This window comes from Primulina eburnea, chromosome 3 (assembly GCF_022965805.1).
Source record: "Primulina eburnea isolate SZY01 chromosome 3, ASM2296580v1, whole genome shotgun sequence".
Classification (NCBI taxonomy): domain Eukaryota; kingdom Viridiplantae; phylum Streptophyta; class Magnoliopsida; order Lamiales; family Gesneriaceae; genus Primulina; species Primulina eburnea.
Window position 1 is genome coordinate 8,710,426 of NC_133103.1, and position 20,364 is coordinate 8,730,789.

At 35.3% G+C, this 20,364-nt stretch overlaps 3 protein-coding genes across 5 annotated transcripts; 1 reads left to right on the plus strand and 2 right to left on the minus strand.

Annotated features, from left to right (window-relative positions):
• Positions 1-1,154: 1,154 nt before the first annotated feature.
• LOC140828168 (protein PHYTOCHROME KINASE SUBSTRATE 4-like) lies at positions 1,155-2,845 on the minus strand. The gene has a single exon (XM_073191153.1). The coding sequence runs from the start codon at positions 2,713-2,715 to the stop codon at positions 1,234-1,236; it is 1,482 nt and encodes a 493-aa protein (XP_073047254.1). The 5' UTR covers positions 2,716-2,845; the 3' UTR covers positions 1,155-1,233.
• Positions 2,846-4,700: 1,855 nt separating this feature from the next.
• On the plus strand, positions 4,701-6,513 carry LOC140826037 (uncharacterized). The gene is made up of 2 exons (XM_073188129.1): positions 4,701-5,410; positions 6,195-6,513. Exons 1-2 carry the CDS (start codon positions 4,745-4,747, stop codon positions 6,360-6,362), a joined length of 834 nt encoding a protein of 277 aa, XP_073044230.1. The 5' UTR covers positions 4,701-4,744; the 3' UTR covers positions 6,363-6,513.
• A 2,153-nt stretch (positions 6,514-8,666) lies between these two features.
• LOC140826038 (protein ZINC INDUCED FACILITATOR 1-like) lies at positions 8,667-19,098 on the minus strand. 3 transcript variants are annotated; one of them, XM_073188130.1, is made up of 17 exons: positions 18,649-19,097; positions 18,045-18,085; positions 17,690-17,750; positions 17,508-17,610; positions 17,303-17,405; positions 17,173-17,226; positions 17,017-17,079; positions 16,535-16,584; positions 16,355-16,430; positions 15,998-16,213; positions 15,554-15,641; positions 15,281-15,366; positions 15,089-15,196; positions 14,782-14,826; positions 14,585-14,673; positions 14,086-14,129; positions 8,667-9,160 (listed from the first exon to the last, which is right to left on the minus strand). In XM_073188130.1, exons 1-17 carry the CDS (start codon positions 18,806-18,808, stop codon positions 9,012-9,014), a joined length of 1,536 nt encoding a protein of 511 aa, XP_073044231.1. In that variant the 5' UTR covers positions 18,809-19,097; the 3' UTR covers positions 8,667-9,011. The 3 variants fall into 3 exon arrangements, with proteins under 3 accessions (XP_073044231.1, XP_073044233.1, XP_073044232.1); XM_073188131.1 differs by lacking the exon at positions 8,667-9,160 and adding an exon at positions 9,264-9,922 and having other exon boundaries at positions 18,649-19,098; XM_073188132.1 differs by lacking the exon at positions 18,045-18,085 and having other exon boundaries at positions 18,649-18,805.
• Positions 19,099-20,364: the final 1,266 nt, after the last annotated feature.

The following is a 20,364-nucleotide window of genomic DNA, read 5'->3' on the forward strand; positions in this document are numbered from 1 at the left end:
AAAGGGAAGTGCCGAGGTTAATATCACTTTTATTTATCCTATATAGCAAATTTTTATATCTTTTGAGTGTAATTTTAGTCTTGTAAATTGGACAAAATATAGAAAATCGAATTTATGGGATGAAACCTAACTTTACAAGTCAAGTAACTAAAAAATTTCATCCTTTCGTACTTATTTTACAGATTTCTCATCTTTTTCAATCATTTCAACAATAAAAAATTGTCTGACTATTTTTTTCAACACTTGTTTATATATTTTACCCCCTTGTTAATTTGTTTATCAAGAAAAGAGAGTACCATTTTTCAAATAAGCAGAAACAAGAAACATAAACAAAATGAAAATACTCTTGCTCTTACCAGAACCAATTAAACATTTGAATGCTGATAAGTTCTCTGTTTTGTTTTTTTTTACAATGGTCTAATGTGCAGGGGCTTAACCCGTTAATGTTCGTTTTTGCTCTGGTTGGCAATGCTACATATGTGGCAAGGTGAGTTACTGCAGTCATCATGCTTCTGCACACCGTGTGTAGTATTTGTTCTGTTATAAAAGATTCGTTTGATCAGCTGAGGGAGGGGCAGTAACCCTCTTCGATCAAACGAGGCTCAAATTTTTATTTGTAATTTTTGCAAAAATTCAAGTTTCGCCCCCTTATTCTAAATCCCGTCCAGTCTTGCAGTCGAGTTCTTATTTTGTATATTGTTTCTTTTTCAGCATTCTTGCTAAAAGCTTGGACTGGTCGGAAATAAGACCAAACCTGCCGTGGCTGGTGGATGCAGGAGGATGCATGCTTCTTGACACTTTTGTATCCTTTAATACACATCCTCACTCCTATGATTGCTCTTTGTGCCCTGAATATAAACGTTAATTCATAAAAACATTTAATTTTTTGTCAAATATTCTCATAAAAGTATTAGTATGAGAAATGGGTATTATTGGGGAGAAATTTTGTATATTTCAGAAAAAAATTAGATATTGTAAGGTCTCTCGCTTAGTACTATAGTATAAATATTGTATGCAAAATATAAATTTTTGGGAAAGGTAAACACAATATTTTTAAAATCTATAAGTACTTAATATGACATTACAATATTAATTGTAATAAGATTTTATGTGATGAACTACCTACCTACCATAATAAAATAAATTTACTCGAAAGGTCATGAGTTCTTATGCAGCAAAAGCAAGAGCAAGCCGCGCCGTATTAGAGCCTCCCTGCCACGGTCGACCCTCGGCCTAAGACGAAATCCGGTGGCCTTGTGCCACACGCTTAACCGGATGCGGCCCCACGCTCACCGCCTTCTCTTGACGGCACCCCATTAGAAGCAGCCCATTTCCCTTCCGCCACCCGCAGTGGCCACCCACCTCCTCCTTTTTCTGCAGCGGTTCCATGATATCGGCTTTGCAGATTTCTGAGGCGGAGGCTGAGATATTGGTAGTGACACTTGCCTTGTCCAGGCCCTCGGCCGTGGCCACGCTCCAGTCAATGCTAACTTCACTCGGCGCCGCGGGCGGGTAACACTCAGAAGCCGAACATGGCTCGTCCAGGCTCTTCATGTCAAATTCAACCTTGCGTGTCACATTAATGCCATGTGCGGATATTGCAATTCTTCTCGCACTAAATGTAGGATATTCCTCCACTGAATAATCCCTTCTGCAGTACATTGAATTACACGAAGTTGGAGCTGATAAGCTATCGATCTCGAATAGGTCCGAGCTCGCATCGCTCCCAATATCATCATCTATGTTCGTTACACCCACTATTGGACTTCCTCGATCAAAAAGGCCTGCTCGACCATTCACCAGATTTATCGGTTCTAAGACCGATGACAGATCAAGAACTGCACGAAAAACTTCCAAAGACTTGCGGGGTGGATCTTCAAGAGGGCTAGTATTCGATTTTCTCCCGATATTCTTCAATGCAGGCATATGATTCACATTATCCCGGTTAGAAGTGCTTACTATAGGGAACGAAAAACGCCTCAATTCTTCGATAAAAGGCCTCCCTTTAGCTGATACACGCTGTTTGAGTGTTTCTTCTGTGGTCTCGAGATTGTTTTCTTGTGAGAGCCTCTTCTGTTGGTGATTTTTTAAGAAGTCAGAAGGCAAATGGTTGTCTTCATCATCGATGTTCTTACCAGTTTTGATCGAGTCCAGCACTGTTTTTTCTGGCTCCAACTCAACCTCCTTAACCTGGACAGCTTTCTTGCCAATGCAGCAGTTACCCTTTCTATCCAAAAGCCATTTCTTGGCAGCAAATGTCCTTCTCTTGCGATCATTCGAAGGAAAATTCTTCAAAGAAACTCCAGTGGGATTCGACATCAACAACCCGGTTCGACTATTCCAACTCGCCTCCGATATAGATGCCGTAGGAGTAGCGTTGAAAGATCTTCTCTGTGGGAAATTCCTGCAATATCCATCAACAGAAGAAACTGGTGACGGTACCCTTTGATCATCAGTAACCAAATCGTGAGACTTCTCTTCTTTCTGCTGCTGTCTTCCGACCTCTTTCGGATCGTCGATTCCACTGAAATACATATGTGCGTCAAAAATGCCCAGCTCGGTGTCATTAATGGAGAATCCGCTCTCATTTTGTGAAATTTTTGCAATATCCTTGGGTTTCATCATGAGGTACGAGGTGAAAGATACATCTTGAAAGCTAGATTTATTTAGCGCAAAGGCAGTACACCGAGGGGCAGTTTCCTTAGAGGTAAACATTGGCTGTTAACGTACTGAATTGTGCTTAAGTTTTCTTGGTAAAGTTGCTGCTTTTTGAAGGAAACTCAAACTCCTACCATGGCCTTGGCTATTCATAGATCTTCTATATATACACACACACACACGTGGATATAGACTCCAAATACGCATTTTGCGTCTAAAAATGTTATACAAAATTAGCAACTGCATTTTTAAATCTTTCGAAAAAAAAGAAGAAATATATATATATATATATATATATATATATATATATATATATATATATATATATATATATATATATATATATATATATATATATATATATATAATGCAGGGACGATTGTTAAATTGATCGTTTGAGTTGACCTTCTTGTAATTTTGTCTATCTAGTCACATTTCAGTTTTAGTGTAATAGCATTTTTATTTTTTCAATTTGCGGTTTTTTTTGTCTCGAAGTTGATGTGATATTGGATGTTGCTGAAGTGGTGCTGATAATCGTAGACATGGTGTCGGATATTGTTATGTTTTTTGTCACATCGACATTTCGGTGAAAAAAGTTATTGGAATTGAAAGAGATGGATTTTATTTTACGAGAAGATTTCAATTTTTGTCATATTTCATCGAGAATGATAAAGTAATATTGTACACGTTTTCGGCATGTCAGTGCCACATCATCACCACCATGTCTGCATCGTTGTCACGTGAGAAAATGGCTAAAATTGCATAGAAAAACAAATTAACGTGATGAAGCTAAAATTTTACAACGGTGAACATCAAATCGAAAAAGATATAAAAATACATGACAAAAATGTAATTTCCGCGTAATTATACTAACATTGAAACCTCGGTAAATTGATTGCTAAAATCACAATGACGAAACATATCTGACCAAGTTTGTTATTTTCCCATAGATATATAAACAGACAAGAGTTGGGCACATGTTGCTCGATTATGTGCACACGATGATATCTACCTTGAAAATTGTTGACTCATGTGATTTTCCATCAATTTCGTGCGCATAAACGAACAATGCACTCTGCGTTTTGCATATATCCATTTATTGTTGGGAAAGTAAAGTTTGAAAGTACTCCTGATCGAACTTCGTTTCTGATTGGATGAAATAAGGGTTAGATAATATAAATTTAATTTGAAATTTCAATTTTTTTTTCCTTGGAAATAGTGGTTAAATGTATTATTGTTACTATCATATAGTAGATATCTTGGAAAAGATAAATATAACCCGTTGGATGTACCATATACGGACAATGTTAGATGTAGAATGAGGAACTGATACGAGTATTGATCTAACATATCTTTATTGATGAGACAAGTGTATGAAAATACGTTTGTAAGATGAGTTGTTCTTTCTTTTATCACCTAGATGAAAGTTGCGTCCTAGAGGAATTCTAATTTTTAATTTATAGGGTTAAATAAAAAAAATTCATACTTTTTTTGCTCAATAAAATACTACCGTGTATGATTGACTCATTTCATATTAGAAATAATCAAAATGGTTACCTTAATTTTCATATCTCAAATTATGCATTGGAATTGATATATTTAAATTATTCGATTTCGAATTGTTTGACTTGGATTGATTAATTAAATTCAAAAGAATTCGAAAATACTATATGAATTTAAACATTTTCGATAATAATTGTATATTTCAAACATATTCATATATATTAATGTCATGTGAAATTCATTATGGATTCATTTTTTAAATGAATTCTTCTATCCTAATCAAATGCATCAATCTATATGATATCTAATAGTCAAACAGATATTTTATAGTTATAATTATGGGTCATTAATCTCCACAACCTAATTCACTCGGGTAGCTATGGTCGATGAGGATTATGAATTAATTATATGCCTTCTTTTCGGGCTGCATGGGGGTTGTGAAATATTAGTGTTGGAGGACCAAATTGGGGGAGTTGAGTTGGTGGACTGAAACCTAGGCCCATTAACCATTCTCATGAATAAAGTCCATTTTTCCTTAAGCTAGGTTTTTACTTGCAACCCCTCCTATCCCAAGTACAAGATCATGGCAGAGAGAGGCGGAGGAGATCGTGGCGGTTTTGGACGTGGCTTCGGTGGACGGGGACGCGGCGGTGACAGGGGGGGCCGCGGGCGTGGAGGCCGCCGGCCGCGCCGCGAAACGGAGGAGGAGAAATGGGTGCCAGTGACTAAACTTGGACGATTAGTGAAAGACGGGAAGATCAAATCTCTGGAACAAATCTACCTCCACTCCCTCCCAATCAAAGAGTATCAAATAATCGACACTCTCGTCGGGCCGTCGCTGAAAGACGAGGTGATGAAAATCATGCCGGTTCAGAAGCAGACTCGGGCTGGGCAGAGAACCAGATTCAAGGCGTTTGTCGTGGTTGGGGATGGAAACGGGCACGTGGGATTGGGTGTGAAGTGCTCGAAGGAGGTGGCGACTGCTATACGTGGCGCTATTATATTGGCCAAGCTGTCTGTAATCCCGGTGAGGAGAGGCTATTGGGGGAACAAGATCGGGAAGCCGCACACTGTTCCCTGTAAGGTGACCGGGAAATGTGGGTCTGTTACGGTGCGGATGGTTCCGGCACCCCGAGGGGCTGGTATTGTGGCGGCGCGTGTCCCCAAGAAAGTGCTCCAGTTTGCTGGTATAGATGATGTCTTCACTTCTTCCCGTGGATCGACCAAGACCCTTGGAAACTTTGTCAAGGTCTGGACTTTTACAGCTGATAGTCTCTGTGATAACTTCGTTTTCTTGCATAATCAAGTTTGTGTATGTTTAGCTGCATTCAACATAATCTTTACAGTCGCATAAAATTGCTTGGTTTTGGATTTGTATTGTTTGGATCTAATAATTGATTATCATTTCATGTAGCTTAGACCGTAGGTTAAAAGGATATTAAGAATACAGAATGTCTTGAGTTCTAATATTACTAGTTTGCCTAAAAATATGGGACATAAAACTCATCTTAGCGATTCCTGGTGTTATGTAACATGGTACGATGCATACCAATAATCGATGCAATTTGCACTCTTAAAATGTTTTTGAGAAGTTCTCTGAAATGTTTGCTTGTTGAATTGGAACTCTGTTATCATTTTGTGGGATTCTCAATTGATTATTCTGATGTACTCATTGGAGCTTCGGGTTGGAGCACCCCCCAAATTTTTATTTTTTAAATAAAAAAACTGAAAAAATAACACAAATACGACTAATCTAAGTAAGTTTATGAAGGAGTAAGAAGAAAAATACTTTTTTTTCCAACTATATAAATTTATCAAGTATCCATAGAGAAATAGAAAAAAGTTAAAAATTATATATTGGTTTTTTTGGGCTGGGTTTGATTGCACGGGAGTTTTGGGTTTTCTGAGTTTCATTTCATAAGCATGTACATGTATATATTTGGTAGTTTGTGTTCAAATGTGTGAAACCTGCGACCAAGCCAGTGATACATGCAATTCATGTTGTGGTATTGACTGAAAGTCATTCTTTGCAGGCAACTTTTGATTGTTTGTTGAAGACATATGGGTTCCTAACTCCCGACTTCTGGAGGGAAACCCGCTTCACAAAGTCGCCCTTCCAAGAGTACACTGATCTATTGGCTAAGCCCACGTCCAAAATCATCCATGTCATAGAGGACAACGAAGCCCATGCTGTTATGTGAGGATGCTTCAACTTATATATTTTCCTAGTTTTGTGTTCGGTAAGTTGAAATCACTTTTGTTTGTGAATGGACTGCTTTAAATACACTCGACATTTTACTTTCTTAAATCTTTGAACGATTCAAGTTGTCACAAATTAAATTTGTCTGTCCATCCCCTGTAATTGATGTGTTCCCTAATCACCACAACTATGGTGGAAACAGTAGCAATCAAATCGGCTGAAAGATCGACTTGAGCTCTGTTTTAATCGAGTTCGATTTCTAATTCAGTCAGAAATATCCATAAATTGATCTCTTGTACCAGACTTAATGGAGTGACCTCTTTCAAACAAAAAATTATCACATTATACAAAATTGTACGGCCATGCAAATCATATTATCACAAAATTCATCGAATTGTGACCATCACTCTAAAAAGTTCAAGAAATGATTTCCATTACTCTAATTACTGTTTTCTTGAGGATCGTGCAAAACCTTTTATAAGATTATTATCATATAAGGCATAGTTTGGTACATGGGATAAATGAGGGATTGATAAATAATCCTCTTTATACAATGTTTGGTACATTTTTAAAAAGCTCATGATAATATCATGGGCTTTTGATAAATAATTTTTTAGAAGGATAAAATATCCTTTCTATTAGGTGTGATAATTTTAATTTAAGGATAAAAAACACTATAAATGACTTAATTACCCTCAATTTATAAATGGTTTTTATAAATCTATGCTAGTAGGTAGAAATTAAAATCAAATAAATATATTTATTTATTTTTATATATTATATAATATGATAATTATATAAATGAATTCGAGATAATTATATAAATAATTTTTATAAATCTCAATAAAATTATTAGTATTACCCGATTAACATTAAAAATTGATATTTGACTTGACTTACAAAATCAAGAGCTCAATTATTATATTATATAATATATAAAATTAGGTAAAAATAAATAAATCATGCAAGCATTATCGGTGCATGAACAGATAAAAAATATGAACTCAAGTAACAACTTTGAAATTATAAAATTTATTATGATAAGGTTAATTTTGTCATTATAATCTAATATATAAATGTAATCACTCTTATTAAAATCATACCAAACATTAAATATAATATCTTACATCTTATTTATCATTAACTTATCTTATATTATATATCACATGTTTATCCTATCATGTGTATCAAACTATACTTAAGATAACAAACTACGGGCGAGTTTAGATACAGAAACTATTATAGTTTGGCATTGTTTGGTGTGCATGATAAGGGGGGATTGATTGTTAATCCTTCACTTATCATGTGTTTGGTGTGCATGATTAAGATTGTGATAGGCCCGTTCAGCCCGCACCGGCCCACACTATATGCATTATTATCCTCATGTGGGTGATTATATAATCCTTTGGGGAAAAGGGATTATGTTTGATTAATTTAAATTTTTTTAATATTCTAAAGTTTAAAATAATTATAGATTCAAAAAATTTAATAATATTTAAATATAATTTTTAATTTGACTAATATTATAAATAATTTAATTATTATTGATCATATTTTTTATTATTATATTATTTTTAACTGTAATATTATAATTTTTATTAACCATTTTTTATTATTCAAATTTGTATTAATATTTTAATTATCACAATAAATTTATATTTATATTATTATCAAAATTTAATTATTTTTTATAATATTAATTGGTTTTTTAGTTTTTTTTTTGAAAATTGGAATTAATGAAAATTTAATAATTAATATAATATTTAAATTTTATTTGTAATTTTTTAAATCCATTAATTCTAGATATTTTATTTATTTATTCAATCATTTTAAGAATATATTACTAACTAATATATGATGAGGACATTTTAGTAAATAATTAACAAAAATAATCAAGCAAGTTAAACTCATGTCAAACATCATATAATTTATCATAATGTATTGTGTATCCTTACTTTTTATTTTATAATCATTATTATTATATATCATTTAATTATCCTATCACACGAACCAAACGATGCTTAAATGTCGTGGATTTGAAGTTACTGATCCAATCATAAGAGGATAACATCAATGCCAATGTATGTAATATATGTTTCAACGTGATTCCAATTTGTAAAGAATTCAAATTCTTTATGGTCGAAAACTCGGATGCAACCATCCACAAATTGAATCCGACTATTTACGACAAAAAAAAAAAAAAACATTGACGGGTAGAGTTTCTAAAATTAAATATTAAATAAATATGATAAATTATCTAAAATAAAATTCTATCAAAAATAATGTCAATACTTCATTTCATACATATTTGAAAGGTTTAATTAGTTGGTTCAAAGACAAAAAAAAAAAGTCAAAGTTGAATTAGACAAGATTCAGTTCAGATACAATACAAATCTATCCCTAGATGTTCAGTCAACTGTTGTACCTCAACGCATTTCAGGCCTCTAAATGATCGCTCATTGATAAAGGAGGTAGAGGTGACGAGGCAGACATTCTTGTTATGCTACTAAAGAAGCCATTGGAATTGCCAGAAATACTCTTGAGCGATCGATCCGACAGGACAACTCAAAAGATAAAGAAGTATCATTAATGTAGGAGAGGTTCTGCGGAAAAATAGCTCAACGCTAGGCATAAATCAATCTCAATGAAATCAATTTCCGATTGATGAACTCCCTTGCATCTCTGGGTCAGATTCTAAATTTGAAACCTCATCTTCGGGTAAGACCAGAAATGGTTTGAAGGTCATCACGAGGCCGATAAATTCAACTACATTCAGTATAAAGAAGACCATATGAACACCTGCATTACAACACAGCAGACTGTCAAAAGTCGGAAATAGACTAAGGGTGAAGATCGAAACTAGAAAACATAAAACTTATTCAGACAACAGTTTTATTCAGACCTAGTAAACACCTGACTGGTTACAACCCAACCTGGCCAAATCTTTTTTATTTTGTACATATTTAATCTACAGTAGGGAAAAAATGTTCAGATCAGTGAAGAGTTGTGTGAAGCAATGTAAGAGCACAATAATACCAACTTAGCTTTTTATTTTAGTTCAAGTCCCACATAAACCTGATAAACCCTTGTATTATTCACAGTACCTTGAGTCCCAAAAGACTTTTGGCACTCGGGAACAAAGGAACTAAAAGATAATAGAAAAAAACACAGGCCATACTATGCAAGTTCAAGGTAACCCGAAATGGATGGGGAGAGAGAGATTCTTTTTTTTAGGGTACTCCCGGAAACAAATCCAGTGGAGACGGCCTGTAGCTCAGAGGATCAAAGCACATCACTACGAACCACGGTGTCGCGGGTTCGAATTCCTCCTCGCCCAAAACCATCCCAAAAGGAAATATCTTTCCCTATGCGGGTAGGAAAATCATGATTGGAATAGTGGACCAAAAGCTATGAAACTTGGGTGTGGGTCTTTGGAATGACTTTTTCTTTTTGTCTATCGTGAATGACAGAGTCATTACACATAGTATGTCCCCGGCCCATCAGCGTATTCTTTTGTTTTACTCCCCTAATTCTTCTTCAGCTAGGCTTGGGTAGAATAAGCTAGCAATTACAAGTATTAGTTGCATAATAAAAATGTCTACCTTGTCATTAATATATTTGCTTGCGGTAATTGTAAACTCTCGGGAGAATATATAACATCTTTCATGCAAAGCTAATATATCTGAGAATTATTAATTGGCTAGTTGTAAATAACCACGGGGCTGTAGAGCAAAGATTATCGCAGAATTACACTAAGCTATTGCCGATTATTTTAAAATCTCCTGGGCACTCAAAAACACAAGAACTAAAACAAAATAGGAAAAACACGGGCAATGCTACGCAAGTTCAAATATAACATATTAAAAATATTTGAGTTGAACTATTCTCACTAGATGAAAATTTTAGCAGAGTGACAACTATTTGCTCAACTATTCTCACTAGATGAAAATTTTAGCAGAGTGACAACTATTTGCTCATACTATTTGTTATAGAGTCAAGTCATATTTTCGATTCTTAGGTGCAATTATTGGAATGAAAATTATTGAAGAACGATAATTCCTCATGCTACAAGAACGATTAAAATGTGGTATCCATTGAGATCTCAATGTCGGACTCGAGAAGTTGGTGGTTTTCAGCAATTTATGGGCCTGTTAAACCGAGGTTGAGAGAATTGTTTTGGGATGAATTAGCGGGGCTGAAAGTAATTTGTGGTGATCGTTGGTGCCTCGGTGGCGATTTCAACGTGGTGCGAAACGTGGGAGAAAAAATTAATAGTATTTCTTCAACTACAAGCATGAACTGTTTTGATGCATTGATAGAAGAGCTGGAACTTTTTGATCCACCACTTTTAAATGGCAAATTCACGTGGTCCAACTTCAGATCGGTCCCAATTTGCAGTAGATTGGACAGATTTCTATTCTCTGCAGGATGGAGGCAGGTCTTTCAAAACTCTAGACAAACTGTTCTTCCAAGAATCACATCGGATCACTGCCCGATATTGTTAGACACATCCAAGCTACGATGGGGCCCGGCACCGTTTCGGTTTGAAAACGCATGGCTGTCTCATCGAAAATTCAATGATTTAGTAAGGTCATGGTGGAATACAGATGGTGTACAAGGGTGGGAAGGATATAAGTTTATGCAGAAACTGAAAATTATGAAAAAATATGTTACAGATTGGAACAAGGAAGTTTTTGGGGATGTCCGTTTAAAAATTCAAGAATTATCTAACAAAATTAAGCAATTGGATGGTCTCGAGGCAGCTGAACTGTGGTCAGAGGCGTTGAAAAACGAGAGGATGGAGATAAAATGTGAACTGGAAAAATCAACCTTTGCACATTTTCAGATTCAAAACCAAAAAGCGAAACTTCAATGGTTGCAACAAGGGGACCAAAACACAAAATTCTTTCACAATATTCTGAATAACAGGAGGAATAGAGCATTGATTGAGAAACTTCAGGTGGAAGATGGCAGAATTATTAACGAGGCAAAGCAGATTGAGACTGAAGTTGTTAAGTTTTATCAGAATTTGTTCACAAAGACAGTAGGGGAAGGGGGAAGACAGGAAGATTTCGGGATGAATATTGATGGACTGGATTGGTCACCGATAATGATAGAAGATGCAGTCGAGTTGGAAAAACATTTCGACGAGGAAGAAATTAAGAAGGCTGTATTTGATTGCGATGGCTCGAAAGCGCCAGGGCCGGATGGATTCACATTGGAATTTTTTCAGAAAAATTGGGAGACATTGCGAGTGGATTTGTTAAAGGTTTTCTCAGAATTTTTCCATGCAGGGGTTGTGAATGGTATAACTAATGAAACTTATATTTGCCTAATACCTAAGAAAAATGATGCGCAGAATATTAGAGATTTCCGACCAATTAGTTTGGTTACAAGCTTGTATAAAATTTTGTCTAAGGTATTGGTTAACAGGCTGAAAAAGGTTTTGCACAAAACCATCGCGGAAAACCAATGTGCATTTATCAAAGGCAGACAGATATTAGACTGTTGTCTTATCGCGAATGAGATGGTGGAAGAATATCGTAAGAAGAAAAAGAAGGGATGGGTGCTTAAGATTGATCTAGAAAAAGCATATGATAAAGTAGATTGGCAATTTTTGGACTATGCTCTATTACATAAAGGTTTTGGTGAGAGGTGGAGGAGGTGGATCAAGGGATGTGTTTCAAACGTTTCTTTCTCGATTTTCGTGAATGGGAGGACGTGTGGGAAAATCAGAGGGGAAAGAGGGCTACGACAAGGCGATCCGTTATCACCTTTTCTTTTTAATATTGTTGCCGATGTGTTGGGGAGAATGGTAGACAAGGCAAAGGAGGCCAAAGATGTTATGGGGTTCGTAATTGGAAAAGACAAATTGAAAATTACACACTTACAGTTTGCGGATGATGTTCTCTTTTTCGTGGACTCAAAGAAAGATGTTATGGCAATAATGAATATTCTCAATTGCTTTTCACACAAATCAGGTCTGAAAATAAATATGAGCAAGAGTGTAGTGCTCGGCTTGAATTTTCTGGATGAGGAAGTTGAAGAAATGGCAGTAGCATTTGGGGGGCTAAAAGGGTCATGGCCCATCAGGTATTTAGGTCTCCCGCTGGGAGGAAATCCTACCAAATCTGAGTTTTGGGAACCCGTAACTTCAAAGATGGCCAAGAAACTGGTCAGCTGGAAAAAAGCCTTTTTATCTAGGGGTGGGCGTCTTATTCTGATTCATTCAGTCCTTTGCGCCATGCCAGCTTATTACATGTCACTCTTCAAGGTTCCAAAAAATGTCGCGGTAAAAATGGAAAAGATAATGAGGAATTTCTTGTGGGATGGAGACGAGGGAGATAAACATTGTCATGTCATAGGTTGGTACCAGGTGTGTAAACCGAAGGAAAAGGGAGGTTTGGGTTTGGGGAACATTGGCCTTAGAAATAAGGCTCTTCTGGGTAAGTGGTGGTGGAGATGTTCGACTGAGAGGGAGACGTTGTGGAAAAAGGTTATCAAAAGTAAGTATGGGTTACAGAACAACGGGTGGGACTTGGGATTGGCGGAGAGAACAACGTTTAAAAGTCCTTGGAAATTTATTTCAAGGTCTTACAAGGCTTTTCATCAACAAGTGAGGGCGGTGCCAAATAAGGGTAACGTAATTAGATTTTGGGAGGATGTATGGCAGGGAGGGGAGTCATTTAATGTCACATTTCCGTCTTTGTTTCGTATTTGTATCTCTGTTAACAAATCTATCAATCATTTTATTCACGTCAGCAACACCGGAGATTTCTCTTCATACTCTTGGGACGTGAGGTTTAGGAGAGACTTGTCTGATGAGGAGTTAGTGGAGTTCACAATCATGTTAGGAGTCCTAGATGGAGTTAGATTAAGACTGGGTGTGGACGACCATAGAGTTTGGTTGGGGGAGTCGTCGGGTTTGTTCTCTGTCAAATCGTTCTATAATTCGTTTTTCGACACTACCTCATTTCCAAACTTCAATTGCTACAAAACAATCTGGAAAGTTAATGTCCCACAAAAGATTAAGATTTTCTTGTGGATCGTCGCTTTGGGGAAGTTGCCTACATGTGACGTGATGCAAAAGAGGTGGAGAAGCTGCGTTCTTAGGCCTCAGTGGTGCTGCTTATGTCGCCGAGACGAAGAAAAACAGGACCACATCCTGCTGCATTGTTCCTTTGCGCGTTGCATTTGGATAAAAGTTCAAAGAGAGTTGGGAGTTCAATGGGCATTTCCAAACCAGGCTAAAGAGTTGCTGTATGAAGATTCGGTTTGTCCACTGCCATCAGCTCTCAAAGAATTCTGGCACATGATTATACATTGCATCTTTTGGTCCTTGTGGTTGGAAAGGAATAAAAGAATTTTTCAAGATGAACAAGACTCAGTTGATCAAGTTTGGGACAAATCGAAATTCAGGATTGCAACTTGGACGACGAGATTGAAAGAATTTAGTCATTTGAGCATAAACGATGTGGTTAGAGATTTGAAGTTTGTAATGCATCAACAATAGTCTTTAGAATTTTCTTGACGTAGTAGGCTACGTTAAGAAGGATTTGAGTTCACAACGGATTACTTATCCTCTGTCTGTTTATTGTAACTTATCTAAAATTTTCTATATATTCAAATAGTTTTCTATCAAAAAAAAAAAAAATTATCACGACTGTAACTATTGGTTAAACAGATAGCTCTTCATCCAATAAAACGAAATTAAGACTTTGTACCTGGTAAAAAGTTTGTGTTTTGGCGGAGTTGAGCCCATGAGAGTCTGTGGTTAGTGAAAACCATTAGTAATGTGAAGAAGATAGCAAGCGCAAAGAACCTTGGTCTGTATTTCTACATTTGCATCGTCTCTGAATTTAAGTTCTTTTAATGTATTCTAACGGGGATACTACTCAATTATAAGACACTGGAGATACTGCTCAAGTGTTGCCCTTGTACAAATTATTTATACATAAAAAAATGATATTTGCAGAAAATTTAAGATACGTATCGAAAAGGGTTTTCACTTTAAATAGTGTCTCGAAAAAAGTTCAAATTTTTCCTCCACTTGCGATGACATGTCTGCACACAAAAAGATTTAATACTTCCACCTATGATTAAAGATATGGGTATTTTTTCTAGAAAATTCAGAAGATTTCACAGACCAAAAGGGGCTTTCTAATGGCCTTTTGTTTAATAGAGAGATAATAAAAACTAAGTTCATAAAAAAGAGTAACTCACAAGGAACCCCCAGCTGCAGGACCAACTGCTTTAAAAAGAGACATGGCGGACATAGATATGCCATTTGCAGCTCCTCTTTGTTCTTGAGGCTGAAATTGGTACCAAATAGGTTTTAGGTACTGGAATTTCATTGATTCAATATGCTTAGGTGTTCAAAAATAAAATGAAAAAAAGTACAAGAGAAAAGGAGATGGTACCACAGCTCGATTTTGCATGACTAGCAGACATGTCGTGATGGATATCTGTTTACATTTATAATGAATCAGAAGCAAACATTACATAAACATAGCGGGAAATCATTCTCTAACACATTTTGGTTGTTTACAATTGGTTAGATGATATTTGGATAATCTAAACTAAATTGTGTCTTCTGTAAAGGAAGTTCGAATATAATGCAATCTTTGTAAAGCTCTCATATAGTTCATCAGTTGCAATTTCACAAGAGAAAGACCTGACCATCTTGACTGAAACAAATAAACGTGTCAATGAACAATGTGAACTCACAGAGAGAACATTCTTCAACATGGAAGCGCAATTAAGCACAAGCAAAAGAACCAGACCAGATAATCCCGCTATAAAGGGATAACTCGATAGCAATGGTATTGAGATAACCTGTAAAGAGGATGATTAGAAGGGTTAAAAACCAATTTACTAAAAGGAAAACATGATGAAATATTCAATTTATGACAGGCCTACAGCTCCAATTCGAGAAACCGTGATGGTGCCCAATGTCTTCTCCACCCAAGTATATAGAAAGAGCTGAAAGATAAGCATACCAAATCCTGAATGATCAAGCAAAGGTAAACGACAAATATCAACCAGCGTAAATTACAGTAAATGTGCAGACGTCATCGTAAGTGGAGGAAAAACATGATTAGTTCACCATCACAGATGATAAATAAATTGCAAAGCAAGGTAAGAACTTCTTACCCTGTCCTAAAAACTACCACTGAGGAATAAACCATGTACCTGTTATGGCAAGAACAACACCAACATCTGACGTTGTAAAACTCAATCCTCCAAACTTCCTTGGGCTGACAGCCCACAATGAGAATATCTGAAATGAACAAGGCTATTGAAATTAATAGAAGCTATAGAGAGCAATATAATTTTTCAAGCATAAAAATAATGTTTGCGTATAGATCGTTAAATGATAGGGTGCTTGCCATCGTCACACCATTTATTTTTTGGAAAAAATTTCGTAAAGCTAGGATAGCTTACTTAGTTAATCAAGTGACTGATAATATGATGCAAGTGTAAATAGTACGAATGATGAAAAATAATTATCAGACTGCAATAAGGAATAGCGACGAAAGGATACAAAGTTTAGAAACCATGAAAGCAAAAAATATGCATTAGATAGTGGCTAAAACTTTAGTGAGAAGGCAAAAAGAAATGGAAAGATAAAGATACCTCAGTGTAGGCCATATCATGAAGTTGAAAAATACAATACACCATAATAGCAGATAATAACGGCCAGTTTTTAAGAATACTCCTGTTCTTCAACAGGAGACTGCCTTCGGAACCTTTGATTTTATGTTGCTTAACTGACTTGTAGGAATTTCCCTCCAAAACAGCTTTCCTAGCATCTTGTTCTATGTTTTCTTTATGATGAGTGTGCAACGTTTCCTACAATTATCCAATATTTTTGCCAAAATACACAAAATTCAGGAATCATGATTATATGGATGTATCTTCCCTAGCAAATGTTCACATCTTGAGGAAGATGAAATCCCAGGTAGACGGATAGAATAAGAGAGAGAAACATACGGGAAGCCAGCAAGATACAATTGATGCAACCAACGCAAAGACCGATATTGTAAGACAAGGTAAAAAATATGGAAACCTGCAATAAGTGTTCATCGATAAAATGGTAAATAAGTTTGCATCAATACACTTAGTAAAATAGAAATAAACAAATACGCCGTTACGCAATATAGTTTAACTTACCTCCCAAAAATAGATTCCTTAGAAAAGATGTGGGGATATTTCTCTGCAGGCTGAAATCAAAACAAGTGAAACAAGTAACTCGTATGCTATTTATCACTCTTTGTTGAGGCTGAAGACTATAAAGTGAAATATCACGTATAAATTTGAAGTCTTAAGCTACCAACTTAGATGGAATTAGGCTAAGCTAAGGAAAAATTATTATGTCAGCTGTGGTGGTGTAAGATATGTTAGAACTAATATTGGATATTATCTTAAAATTATTATATATCGTCTTGGTATAAAATTAGGACTTTAAGCTAATTAGATGTTTTAGTTAGGATAAGCAACCTTGCCAAAAAAAAGTTAATAAGTCAAGTATTTTGTCAGCTACAATTTTGAATCAAATCAGTAAATCCATTTATCCAAACACAACTTTAAACATGAAATTCTGATGAGAGAAATACAGTCCCATTGATCCTCGAGAAGCAGAGAAAATACTGTACCTGAGCGAGAAATCCTCCAACAGCTGGACCAATGACCAAGCCAATGCCCCAAGAGGTGCTAACCTATAATCAACCATGTCAGGGAGCCAAATCATCATACTGAAGTTGACAAGAATTGCTGTCGAAGAATAAAAAGGATTAAATTAAATGCCTTACAACTGACATCCCCAAAGCTTCTTGTTCTTTACGACAAATCTCAGAAGCATATGCCTGGATCAGTCGGAAATTGAAATAAGTAAATTTAATTGCCACGTGAATTATTATGACAAGTCATTTACAGACATACTCTCATAGGACCAAGTATTCCACACAAACTTCCAAGAATGAACCTTGTGCTAATTGCCATCCAAAAGTTTACACTCAGTCCAAAAAGTGTGTTGAGAATAACCCTGAATTTTACCGAATTGAAAAAGAAACGATGATGTCAAAAGATAAAATCATAGAGAACCACAGCAAAAGAGAATAAAAACAATAAGGTTATTGACACCCACACTATGATGGTACCAAAAAGTATTATTGGTTTTCGACCATATTTATCAGCAACCAGTCCCCAGAGAAGAGAAGTCAAGGCTCTACCCAACATGAACGAAGATCCTTCAAGAAACATTACATAAATGCCAATTGAAAGCTGCCACAATGGGTGGTATATAGCATCTAAAACAAAGAAACTAACCAACATATCCAGCATAAAAACTTATATCTTCCTCCCTTTTTGCAATATGAAAGTCCCTGATCTGCACTAAGTTGAAGGAGAAACGCTCAAAATTGAACCTCTTAGAGGAGGCCAATAATCTAAGGTAGTCTATAACCAGCGCACGAACAAATTAGCGTGAAAATAACCAGTAAAAAACTATATAAGAAAAATGGCCAAAAGTTTGCTGCAGGGAAGGGTGTGATGCGGAAAAAATTCAAATGGTCATTTAAGCCAGGCAAAAGTACTCCATGAAGTCAAATGCCATTTGTTTTTTGGACGAGAAGATCCGGAACTTACAATTGCAACAAGAAATACAGGAAGTCAGAGCATGTACCATAAAATAAAGGAACGGAAAGAGAGATGATATTGGCAGAGCTGCAATGACACCAGAATAAATTACTAAATTAGAAAGCTTAAAACTCAAATTCAGAAAATACGATATCAATAAGTGGTAAAACATTTGTTAACAAGAAAATTAAACTTGCTTGGTCCTGGTTCACCAAACACACATAAATTAAACAATCTAGAACCTTTAGTTGTCTATACATTAGCTCATCGCACGCAGGAATCTCTAATTTAGTCTTCGATGACAGTTATTCTATTCCTGGACTATCCAATCTTAAACTTAACTCATGTTAATCACAAAAATGGCAAAACAAATAGGGAACCCTGGACTATCCACTTCGAGGAGAAAACTTCAACCTTGTAGGAACAAAATTCTCTCAACATAAACCAAAGTTACTCAAATTCTAAACATTTCTTTAGTTTTTTCGGATGCAACGTCAAAAATCAAATTAAAGCACAAACAAAATAAAAACCATAGTAATAAAGAAAGACAACCAGCCGATTCAAAGGGGATTCTTTCTTTATACCTCGTAAATAATTCTTGAGCATCAAAAGTATAATACTTCAACAAAAAAAGAAAAAAGAAAAGAAACCTGCACAAAGGGTGACAATCCAAACAAATGTCAGGTTCTTATACGGGATCCGACTGTCAGATTGCTTGAGCTTCTCAATCTTACAACCCGGGCAATCATCGTAACATACGAAATCTTCTTGTTTCTCGAGCAGAGGTTCACGAGCAACATGCTCCTCCATTCCCACGTACGGCTCTCTGTCTCAGGTCAGACCTACTTGTCAAGATGGAGACTGTCAACTGAGAGCAAAAGGACAAAATTTGTACCGGAATCGAAAGTCCGCATCTAATGTCATATTGGGCCACGTTTCATCATGATTGCGGAAACCCAATACGTAATTTATAATCTTGATAATGGATATCGGAACGTTATCGAAACTGTATTAGTTTAGTTATAGATAAAGACATGCGAGAGAACAGGCGAATTGGAACCGGCTGCGAGGCAATATCCGAGAAACATAGTACAGCTTAGCAGCTGTTCGTTGTTGGAGGGGTATTTTTTTTGTAATTAATATTGGTCAATCATTATTTTAAAAATGATTTATATTATGTTTTTTACGATATAATTCAAATATAGTTGGATTGGAGCAAGACTCCAACCTTGAAATTTTTAAATACTTATAATGTGTATAGATTGAGGGACTCGAACACATTCGATGAATTTTATATTTACTAATTATTTCATTAATAGTTGTAGATGTTTCGTAAGATGACTTATCAGGGGCGGCCCTGGGGTGGTCAACATGGGGCCACCGCACAGGGCCCCCAGCTGGAATGGACTGAATAGGGCTCAATTAAATTGGGGTTATGAGTATATTGGGTTGAATATTTGGACTTTGGATTTTATCTTCAAATTTTTTAAAATCAAATATTTTAAAATTTAATAGTGGGTAGTGTGTTTATCAATCGGACACTTCAAATTTTCATGTTGATCCTTACATCTAAAAAGAACCACCAAAATAGAGTAACGATACTGATTATTAACAATGTACGTGGAATATAATGTTTTTTTATTATAGATATTAGTTTATGTAATCAAATAATGAAATTATTTTTATATTATTGATTTTAGTATTAGTTTTATATAAATACAAAGGACTTTTTTTTTTTTTTGCACCAGGCCCTTCAAAGTCTAAGACCGGCCCTGTGACTTATAATATATTTGGTCGTATCAAAGTCACAAGTTTAAAACAAAATCTCGGATTTAAAAATAATTGTAATAAAACTTATCAGCAAGTTTTTTTAAAAAAAAAACTAAATAATATTGTTATCATGATAGCTTTTTTGGAAAAAAAATTATACATAAACCATTAAAAAATATTTCATATCACCTTTCGAGTTTCGATGAACTCGATTTGTCTGAAAAACAAGTCTTAATATCGATATAATTTTCTTATATATCATTATAAATAATTTATGGATAAGGAGAGCCTTTGTTTATTTTATTTTCTTATTGCATAAGAAATTAGTCAAAAAAAACTTTAAAAATTATATTTTAATTTTCTTTCTGTAAAATGTAAACAATAATTTGTTAAATTGACTCGACACATTACAATAGAAATTTAAAAATTACAACTAAAAAACATATCTTAACGAAAACCAATTTACTACAAGTGTAATTTTTTTATTCATAAATCCGATTTTTTACCTGTCAAAAAAAAAAAATCAAACCTGATATCATGACATTCTTAAAAAATCAATTACCACTTTATTTTAAAATATATATATATTTACAATC